The sequence below is a fragment of the Lotus japonicus genome, chromosome 5, assembly GCF_012489685.1.
Source record: "Lotus japonicus ecotype B-129 chromosome 5, LjGifu_v1.2".
Lineage (NCBI taxonomy): Eukaryota > Viridiplantae > Streptophyta > Magnoliopsida > Fabales > Fabaceae > Lotus > Lotus japonicus.
This window is the reverse complement of record NC_080045.1, coordinates 34,673,457-34,683,885: the sequence shown is the minus strand read 5'-3', so window position 1 is coordinate 34,683,885 and position 10,429 is coordinate 34,673,457. Positions and strand designations below refer to the sequence as shown.

General features: G+C 36.5%; 1 protein-coding gene across 3 annotated transcripts; it reads right to left on the bottom strand.

Annotated features, from left to right (window-relative positions):
* Positions 1–815: 815 nt before the first annotated feature.
* LOC130718158 (probable plastid-lipid-associated protein 13, chloroplastic) lies at positions 816–9,015 on the bottom strand. Of its 3 annotated transcripts, XR_009012533.1 has the most exons (8): positions 8,664–9,013; positions 7,563–7,684; positions 7,413–7,496; positions 7,169–7,265; positions 4,924–5,140; positions 4,194–4,246; positions 3,645–3,891; positions 816–1,205 (listed from the first exon to the last, which is right to left on the bottom strand). XR_009012533.1 is itself a non-coding variant. In XM_057568655.1 (7 exons), exons 1-7 carry the CDS (start codon positions 8,892–8,894, stop codon positions 1,110–1,112), a joined length of 900 nt encoding a protein of 299 aa, XP_057424638.1. In that variant the 5' UTR covers positions 8,895–9,008; the 3' UTR covers positions 816–1,109. The 3 variants fall into 3 exon arrangements, 2 of the variants coding, with proteins under 2 accessions (XP_057424638.1, XP_057424639.1); XM_057568655.1 differs by lacking the exon at positions 3,645–3,891 and having other exon boundaries at positions 8,664–9,008; XM_057568656.1 differs by lacking the exons at positions 816–1,205; positions 3,645–3,891 and adding an exon at positions 1,221–1,431 and having other exon boundaries at positions 8,664–9,015.
* Between the last annotated feature and the right edge of the window lie 1,414 nt (positions 9,016–10,429).

The window sequence follows — 10,429 nt, the reverse complement described above, 5'->3', positions numbered from 1 at the left end:
TAGGGATAAAGTGGGTATGAATTTGGACACAACTTCATGCTTGATGGTCTTCCTTCTGGGTCGGCTTACTTGATTCTTGGGTTGCTCATCTGAATTGGAGGCACGATCAGCCCAATCCAAATTCATGATAGTACACATTAATTGCTCAAGTTGATACTTCAATCCCCAGCAATTTCGTCAGATGGCAAGTGTTATTGTGGAACTCACACACTAAGTCATGCTTCGATTTCACCAAGTCCCTTAATATCTAGCTACGTTGGGTGTTAAGGAGGGTAAGCTCGAACTCATTTCTCCTCGTCCAAACATTGATTCGGACGTTGTTAGAAATGCCGAGCGAAAAACCACGATCTTTCAGATGGTTGGTCGGCTGCCTTGTCCGCCTTGCTTCTGGGATTAGTTGTTATTCTACCAAGTTCTTCCCGCTCCTGTGTGCTTTTGAGAGTATTGCTTTCTTCCTTAATAATGAATGGCGTGGCTCTGACATGTACCTCATCTAAGGGTTGCGCATGCCTTACAGAAAGGTCGCTATTGAAGTCTCCAGCTTTCAACTCATTCTCGAAAGCCACAGCTCAAAAATAAATAAATAAGAATTTGAATATCAAGGTCCTTATTTGCATATCCCTGAGGGAAAAAAATACTCATACACCAGCTCACCAACTACAGTTTTGGTTTGGTTATTTTTTACTTGGATTCAATTCATAGCTGATCCAGATGAGAAATGAGCATCAAGTGGTTAGTCATGTGGAACAATTTGTTGTGTCAACCATAAAAGTAAAAAATAATGAAAGTCCAACAAAAATGCAAGCCAGTAAATCTTTGTAGAATATCTGTGGATCACACATGCAGGTTTTTTGCTCTATATTTCATTATTGGTTGTATAAGTAGCATTATTCGATTTCTACATCAGATAACCACTGTTTTGAAGCTAAGCATGCATGGTTTTGTAAGAATTGGTGTCAGCTTCAAGTTGACATCTCTATATTCACATTCTACCCCCTATAGAAGAACCAAAAAGGGATTTCAGAGAGAAATAAATAGAAGCTGTGTATGGGCTTGAGAGGAAGGGGAATTTGACTTATCATAAAAAAGAAGGAAAATCTATAGAATTCCTAGCTTTCATAATCTGGGCCTGATTCTCCTATGGAAGATGGTGATGCATCCAGCCTCGTTAAAACTTCAGGCATTCCAGCTGTGTCCCTTATTATCTGCATAAAAACCAGCATAAACATTGTGATATCCATGATTAGATTTTATTATAATGCGAAAATGAAATTATACATTAGATCAAGGTCTTGACTCGCAATGACCAATTAAAATGAAAAATAGAAATGAAAGGAGTCAAAGGACATTTGAATCATATCTCTTTTCATTTTTTACAGATTATTGAGGCTTTTCCTTCATGGATGAATACAGCCTGAGTTGCATTTGACTCTGCATCAATCGTTCAAAATATCCAAATGAGGAAAAGAGTTGGAAATGCTATGCTAGGATGAATATTTCTCTTTTTCTTTTCTTCAGTAAATATCAAAACAGTTCTTAATCAGGACAGGTTTTTAATCCTTTTATTCTTATTTCCATTAATTAGGAATCATGTACATGAACCTAAAAATATTAGAGGTTCTATAGTAATTAACAATTGAATAAAATTATTTATTATTCAGACCCTATCAAGTTGTTAGTAGAGCACGCCATATTGGGTGGCTATGCTTTCGTGTCTAAGCCCCAGCCGCCTTCTTAGCGGCCTCAAAACCCTAGCCACCTTCATTGCGGTCAGCTCTGAGTTTCTTTATTGCACCCGCTGTTTAGTCAAGCACCTTAATTGTGCTTCTAGTATGGAAAGTTGTCCATTCAACCTTGACCACTACCAAGCACCAGTGACCGTGTGCATCTACCACTGTCGACCATCACCGAACCCACCAGCAGGATTGCACATTATCCGATCTACGCACCTCCACTCAGGCTCATCTTTCTACACGTGCATCTCACGCACTGTCGTACATCGACCAAAACCAAACACAACAGGCGGATCATTGCCACATTTCTGACTGGATCCCGGAGACGAACATTGCTTAATCTGGATCATTCTCAGTCTCTTTCCCTTAATCTAAAAAGCTATCAGCACAGATGGAGAAAACCAACCTGAGGTTTAGAAACTTATGTACTTCTCAAAACATAGTGTCATGTCATGCTCCAACGAAATTAGGGTCAAGCAGTCTAGGCTAGGAAGATCTCCCAAGAATTTGAGAAGAATACTTCATCCTTCGTGTCCATGGTCAAACACAGATTCCTTCAATTTGGAACGAAAGACCGACCTGTATTTTTCACCTCATTGGAAAACCCATAATCCTTAGTATGAGGCACACTTTTTTCCCTTCTTCACATGAAGCTTCACGAAAGGACCCAAAGAAGGGTCCAAAGTCCAAACTACTTTCCCATCCGCTTTCCATCAGAAGAGCCTCAAGGCCCAAGAAAGAGCTATCTTCCTTCTCAGAAACGGTGTCTTCACCACCTTTGCGAGAATCACCAACCTTGTTCCCGACATCTTTTCTTGCAACAAGAACACCAAAACACAGGAACTCAAAGAAAGCAACATAATAAAAAGTGAATAAAGATGCAGAAGGAACTACGGCTGTTGGTGGACAATGAAACCGTACAAGGGATCAACTGGTTAGACTGTGGCAGCATGATAGGAACAGGAGAGTGACAATTATGGGGTGAGAGGTTCTTATTGTAAGAATAGCTAACTAAACTAAAGTATGAATGATTAGTGAGCTAGTTAGGGAGTTAGTGAAGTATAAAAGGGAGGAAGGGGACTCATTGGGTGGCATCCAGATTGTAATTGAGCATTAGAGGAGAGACTTGAGCCTCTCAAAAGTGTCAACAACCTTTGTACCTCTTAGCTCTATTTTCCCAAGTTGTCTACATAGGGCAAGGAAATTAGGGTTCTTCATCAATAATACAACCAGTTTCTTCATAATTTTCACTATCTTGGCACCAACCCTATCACAGCAGAGCAACCATGTGACAGCAGCGAAACCAGTATATGGTGGCGAATGGCAATAACTAAAGTGCTAAAGAACAGAAAGTGGTGAAGGAAATAGAGAAACGATGATATCCGAGTTCAGAGTTCTGAACCAGAGGTAATTACAGGGTTTTAAGCTAAAGTAAAATGTGAAGGCACACCAGAAATCTGAGGGCCACCTACAGCATGTGGCAGAACATAACTATAATCCGAGGGCAGAAAAATGCTAGGGAAACATCAACAGTCATAAATAAATGGCATGAGAAAAATAGCCTGGAATACAAAGGGGTTGACAGAAGAGCAAGCAAATCCAAGGTCAGTCAGATAGCAGAGCATACAGTGTTTTTTCTCACTCATGGGCAAGAACGCCAAGGGATACAAATAAGCATGGTAGGCTGAAAGTATCAAGTCAGTCAGTCATGTTGAAAAATCCACAGAACAAATTCAGTGTCTTCGCTTTACAATAAAGGTGGAAGCTAGGGGGCTGATAATCTGCCAACGAATCAGAGTAATCTGTCACCCCAGTTCATGCTCAGTTGGTCACCTTAATTGAGATCTGTTTGTTCAGTAAAGACATCCAATATAAATATTATATCCAATAGAAGGCTCTAGTAATGCATACCTGCCTCTCCCTACTTCACTCCCTAAAATACTTCAATAACTTAAGCATCGGAGTGCCTTTTGCATGTAACCGCAACAGGGATCAATCAAGGATTGCCAAAAGATGCCAGGAGCTCCTAGGAGAGGCATCAAACAATCATACTGCATTTTTTTGGTGATATAGTATGTGCTCCTTTTAATGTGATAGGATATGACTTGCTAGAAACCTAGGAGCCCAGCATGACCAAAGGTTAAGAATACGCCGTACCCTTTAGCAAGTTATAAGGAAATATGTCAGCATACTCAAATTTGACAATTCAAGTAATACTATATCCAAAACTCCTATGCCAAAACCTACTCAAATGCATAAGACGTTCAATTCCAAAAAGTGACCATATACCCATTTCATCTTTGTATCAGATGCAATACTAGGAACTATATCTATGCTTCTTAATACAGCCATCAAAATTTGAGATTTCAAGTTAGCCTCATCAGCATTGTCATCAATAAGGGAGCACAAGCACTAAATTTATCAAAAATTGAATCCTGATTGAGTATATTAAAAACTTACAAGTATCTCCTCGTCGAGGTAGGAAATCATGAATAGTCTTTGGATGCTTCCACCTTCATATATGAGAAAAATAAAACGTAGTTTGTATCACAAAATTTGCATAAAAAGTGCATGTTGATCATAAATTTTTCCATACAACTAAAATTATTAGTCAATTACATAATTTCTTGCATATCCTACCTTTCTGTACATATACTTTGTGAGTAAAATCAGTACACAAACAATATCACAGTATATATCAACAAACACTAGACATTTAACAATGTTCACAGATATCTAACCATTTATGCCAACCCAAGCCCCAAGTACCTCTCTTTTTAGTTACAAGACATGTATATCTTTATTTATTGAGAACAGGTAAAAAATATCAATTACAAGACATTAACATGACTTAAAAATCCCAGTGATAGCCGCAGAAAAATGGATTGTAATAACGACATGACACATTCTTTAATATCTTGAATACTAGAAACATAACTGGAAGTTTGGATTGTAACAGAGGCATAACACATTCTTTAATATCTTGAATAATAGAAACATAACTCAAAGTTTAGATTTAATCGTGATAAGGCATTTCATAACCTATTGCTTCTCCAGACTTCAGTTTTTTAGCATATAATAGTGGCAGTGCTTAGTGAAACCAAAATTCAACAGATTCATCATATCTTTCAAAACACATAAGTCCGAGGACATGCTCAGAGATGAATATAGAAAATTAGTAGCAACTTACTCAGAGGAACTTTCAGCCCACTAGCAACAGCGTCACGTATAGGGACAGGAAGTTGTTGTAAAGCATTAAGTGCCTGCCCAAGTGCACCTTTAATCTGTTCTGGTACTCTTTCTTCAATAACAGTTGGTGAGACAAGAACCCCTTCAACATACTCCTCTTTCATTCTAAGTGGCCCCTCCACAGATAACTTGGTTGAGAGAATAATTTTGCTTTCAATCTACATTTGAACACAAGGAGAATAGTGATTACAACAAAAGTATTAATTATGATTAAAAAACAATCAACGAATACAATTTTAAACACCATATAAAAGGTGCAATGTATTGTGTAGGCCTTATTGTTGCTTATAATAAAATCACTTATTAGAAATGAATTGAACTTGAATTTAAAGAAGTTAAATGGATGAATTCTTAAACTAACTTTACCTAACTACTATTGAACACAAGATGGTCACTCTATCAAACATGTCCCAAAGCCACTTTTTCAAACATGTCCCAAAGAGAAAGGACAAAATAATTTTAGCTTCTGGGTTGAAGGTGGAGTATGACAATCCGAAAAGTGCAGGTCTATTCAACACATAGCAAAAAGAAGACAGCTCACTTTTCTATCTGAACCTCCATCATTAAACAAAATCATGGTCATTTTCCATCTTTTTTTGTCTAAACATACAAGAAAAAATCCTAAGTGCTTTTCAATGTTATATTAATGAAGTCGTAAAATTATGAGTGCGGATTTATATGTCATACAAATCATTGACACTTCTCCTTCTTGAGGTGTCATACAATCAGACACACTTCGAACATCGACACTCATATGACACTCGTAATATAGATGCAGCTTATAAAAAAAATATAGATGCAAGACACTCTCATTAGGTGTCTAATTGAAAAGTTGTTTTTTATCTTCTTGGAGACTTGTGGTTAGCAATTAAAAGAGACGACTCTTGTCAAAAACTTAAAAAAATTAATAAGTTTCGACAAGTCAACTAAACATTTAGAAAAACAGTTAAAATCAAATAAATGATAAGAAAAATCTCCAACAACTTTCTTCTGCTATTCATCCTTGTACACACATGAATATATGTATGTGTATATATATATATATATATATATATATATATATATAGGGGCACATTAAGTGACATTTGAGAACATGAGAAGTGAGAGAAACTAATCTTGACAATGCAAGTTGTTAGAAGTATAGTATAACCCATTCATGCGTCTTCACCCTACAATTTTAAGTTTTTGGGATAGTTGGTATATGACATGGGGGATTCAATCCAGCCGAGTTTTCTACCTTCAACCTTGAGGACAAGGTGGATCTTTTCTTTTTTGGGTGGGGGTGGTATTCATAGGAATAGACCTCAACGTAGGAGACTCTATGAGAGGAGAACGAGGAGAGTTAGAGTGAACCACAACCCTGATAGTTACTGTTATGGGGTAACCATCACTAAAGAAACCTCTGAACTGAATGGGTTAGTGAGTTAGCTACGAGGTAAGAGAGAATAAATTAGGGAAAGGGGACTCATTGTAACATGCTCAGTTTCGTTGATTGGAACCCTTGAGGAGAGAATTGAAGCTCCCAAAACTCTCAGTCCTTATTGTAATTCATTCTCCAGACTGCTGGTTCTGTCACCACATTGGGACAGAGCTCAGTTTGGGATTGCTTCAATAATAATCATTCCCTGATCCTATTCTTGGTACCAGTTCTTATTACTTTTTTCCATGATTGCAGTATCAAGAACTAGTTAACGGAAGTAAAATATGTATTTAACATCAGCTCCTTCAAGCAGTAAGACAGTCATTGCCTCAATGTTATTCAGTATCAAAATATGTCTCTGCAGAAACAGTATGCTATTTATCTGTTAAAATAATTTAATCATTTTTATGTCCAATTACAACATTACCTAGGTATTAAATGAATATCGAGTTTATTCCTGGCTTAATCACTGCATCAAATATGTGAGCTAAAGATATTGTTGGCATTACAATATGCAATAGAATTAACAAGTCAATGCATAACCTGAGCTCTCCATGGGGGAAGAAGGGGAGAAAGCTGAGTTGGTTAACATCATGCAAGAAAATTGGATACGGTTAAAGGCTTAAATTAAATATGGTGTTAATTGGGTGCTTCAAGTTTCAAGCTGAAAGTAAATTATAAAAGAATCTCGCAATGCTGCCTGAATGCAAAAGGAAAGTTGGTATATCATATATGCATAAAAACCTTAGATACTCAAAAAATATACCGAGTTTAAATATCTCGTGTTTGCAGTAATCTTCGCATTTCCATCCTTAATAACGACATCCAGTTTTGACAAATTAGCCAAACTTGAAGGGAAATTCCTGCAAAGATATCACGCACACAGCAGTGTTGTTACTCACTGGTAAGATCAAATCCAAATCAGTGCACATAAAGCGAGAAATTTGAAGTCCCGCGAGGAATTTTGAAGATTGACAAGACAAAATCAAGTATGTAAAGAGAGAACTCACTCAAATATAAGCCTAGCTGCAAACAACCCAGGCGTTCCAGGACCAAACCACTCAAAGTTCCATCGACCTTCCAGAAAGGGTGACCTGTAGCATTAAAACGTGTGAACATCTCATACAGAAGCAGAGACAGGGATGTTATCAGTCCCTTACGTAGTGGGGCGTGGTGTTGGATTGAGCCGCTCAAGACCAGTTATCCTTTCATTCACATCAATTTTTTGATATTCAGTTGTCTTCCCGGAGACTAAAGCCTCAAAACCCCCTGCATCTTTAAACTGAATGGATGTCTCCATAGTAAGCATGTTTGAGTTTAAGCTTGGCTATTTGCAAAAACTATTAGATGGTATATAATCTTCTCGATTTTAATCTGTGTTTTTAGTTAATGTTGGCTGTCATAGTCAATTACTTGTAACTTTTTTCTGTTACTTCATCATTCTTCCTTAGCCTGACATAACCCGCTATTCAAGTCTCAGTGAAAGCAATAGTAGCAAGCTAAGGAATTAAACAAAAACTCATATTTTAAAAATTCTTTTGAAAAGGATTTTAATGGAGAAATGTATTTGCTGCTAGTATTTTGAATGACTTAGTACAGAATGCACTGTTTGACATTCCAAAAAAATAAATGGAAAATATCAGGATAATTTTTACAGGGTAAATTTAAACACAAAATGAAGACTTCAAAATTCCACCATATCATAAGGAATGTCACAAATTCTTTATCAAGCTCCCCTCTCTCACAAAATCCTTCATAACACAGATTTGATAGCAGCACTCTCAAAGCTACTATTTAAGTAAACTTTCCCAATTTTATAGTATTTGTCAAAAAAAGATATACACAAACATATAGTATTTGACAAATTCTATAATTGACATGTATCAACTTATTTTACTTGAATTTTAAACCTTAAAAAATTCAAAAAAAAAAAAAAAACTCATAATACCTACTGTAAAGGAATTCAACTGAAGTAGTTTGGTTCCTAGAAACTTTTCCTTAGAACTTTCAATTTCATTATCTAAACACTAAAAAAAGTGGTGAGCGCTCAATCCTACAAAAAAAGACTAAAAATTTGTTGCTATTCCAAAGTGTCAGTAATTTACACTCCACCCAAATCGTTTTCCCTTTCTTCATTTCGGTTACCAAAAGAGATAAACGTGTAAACAAAAGAAATCAAGGGCCACACATATTACAATCCGAAAATGAAGCGGAAAGTGGGAAAAATGCAAAGTGAAAGGGAAAAGAGAGAGAGAACTGACAGCGAGGAGAAGCGATTCTTTGGCGGAAAGGCGCTCCATTTCCTTTGCATACGCGGCGGGGGCACCGGTCTGAATCTGAACCATGGCTCTGCAGCACCCACCATGCCTGGTGCGTGGTGAGGCTGATACTTTCCATGAAGAAGATGAAGATGATGAAGAGAAAGGGATGCAGGTGGAAATTGCGGAAATGCAAGGATGGGAAGTCGAAGTGAAAGAAGCCATTGACATCATTTCAATGAAGAATGGGGAATGAATGAATGATAATGGTAGTGTTATTTTTCAATTCAATTCAATTCAATTTGTCTGAAGTTCCTAAGCATGAGAGAGTTGCTGACTTGGATGGAGTAGGTTCAGTCACACTTTCAACCCTGTCCTATTTCCAACCTAGCACACATGTCATGTCCTAATTTTATTTTTATTTGGTACTCCTGTTATTTAAGGTTATTCACATTGTTTAATAGTGCAATCATTGATATATCTGTTGATATAAATACCCTATTCAATATTGAGTTATAATTAAGAGAGAGAATGATAGTTATTGATTAAGAAACTTGTTATAATTTTAATTGGTGAAAATAAGAAGTGGTAGGTGAGAGTCTGAGAGATATAATATTGAATGAGAATATACATGGAATAAATTGAGAAAAAATGCATTGAGTTTGTAAAACAATAAAAAAATCGAAATTTAGGTCAAAAGTTAAAACAACAAAATATTAGGAACGGAGGGAGTAACAATCAAATTAATTAACTTAATTAAAGGGTTATTTGTCGTGAATGATAGTTCAAGTAGTAAGAGTTATGAGACATATGTGTTGGGTGGGGAGGTTCGATCATCAATTCATGTGAGTGCAATTTATCTTTTCGATATAAAAAGAATCAAAGGTTATCTACTTTTTCCAAGTATAACCAAAAATAAATTGTCAATGTTACCTAGGATTAGCATCGTCGTAAGTGAATTAATAGGATACGTCTAGCTAATAAAACCCTTAAAAAAAGCCCTAAATTTACATAGTTTGACCTTTTATATCAGGTCACAATTTTTAAAATGTATTTAAAATTTAACACAAAATAGGTGCTAGGTCACCATTTATATCAAGATATTTTTAAAAGAAAAAAAGAGCTAGAATTCGTAGGGTAAGAGGAAGCTGCCAGAGCAGATGAATGTCATGGCGGCTAAGCTCGCCAGAGGAAATATGTTCGGTCGGGTTGGAAGAGCTCGCGACGAGGGTCATAATGGAGATGGTCTAGCACCACCAAACAGACAAAAATGATCATAGACAGGGTTTGCAAGGGGGAACGTTGCTGAAAAAACTCAAAGGCAATGAGGCTTCTTCTTCTTCCTTGATTTCTTCTCGCCAGCCCAGCTGAATCGATTCTAGCACCTCAAAATAATTTCAGTGCCACTGTTTTGCCCCATTAAATTCCCTCACAGTTGCGCCACAAATTTTGTTGTCTGTGGTCTTTGGGTTTATAGGTTTTTGTTTGTTCTTTGGTGCTTTGCTAGTCTGTTTAGTGCTTCGAGCGAGTTGGGTTGATGTTGGCTCTGCTATTTTTTTATCCCTTTTTGAGGATGACTGTAAATCGTTGTCATTTCCTCATCAATCAATATATATTTTACTCTGAAAAAAAATTAAGTTTAAATTTAAAAAGATTAAAAATAAAAAATAGATAGACGTGACTGCAAAATGCTTGTGTAAAACTATTTACACCATTAAAGCATTTAAATAAATTATTTCTAGTTTACCTTGTTCTCTAAGCTTTATTTT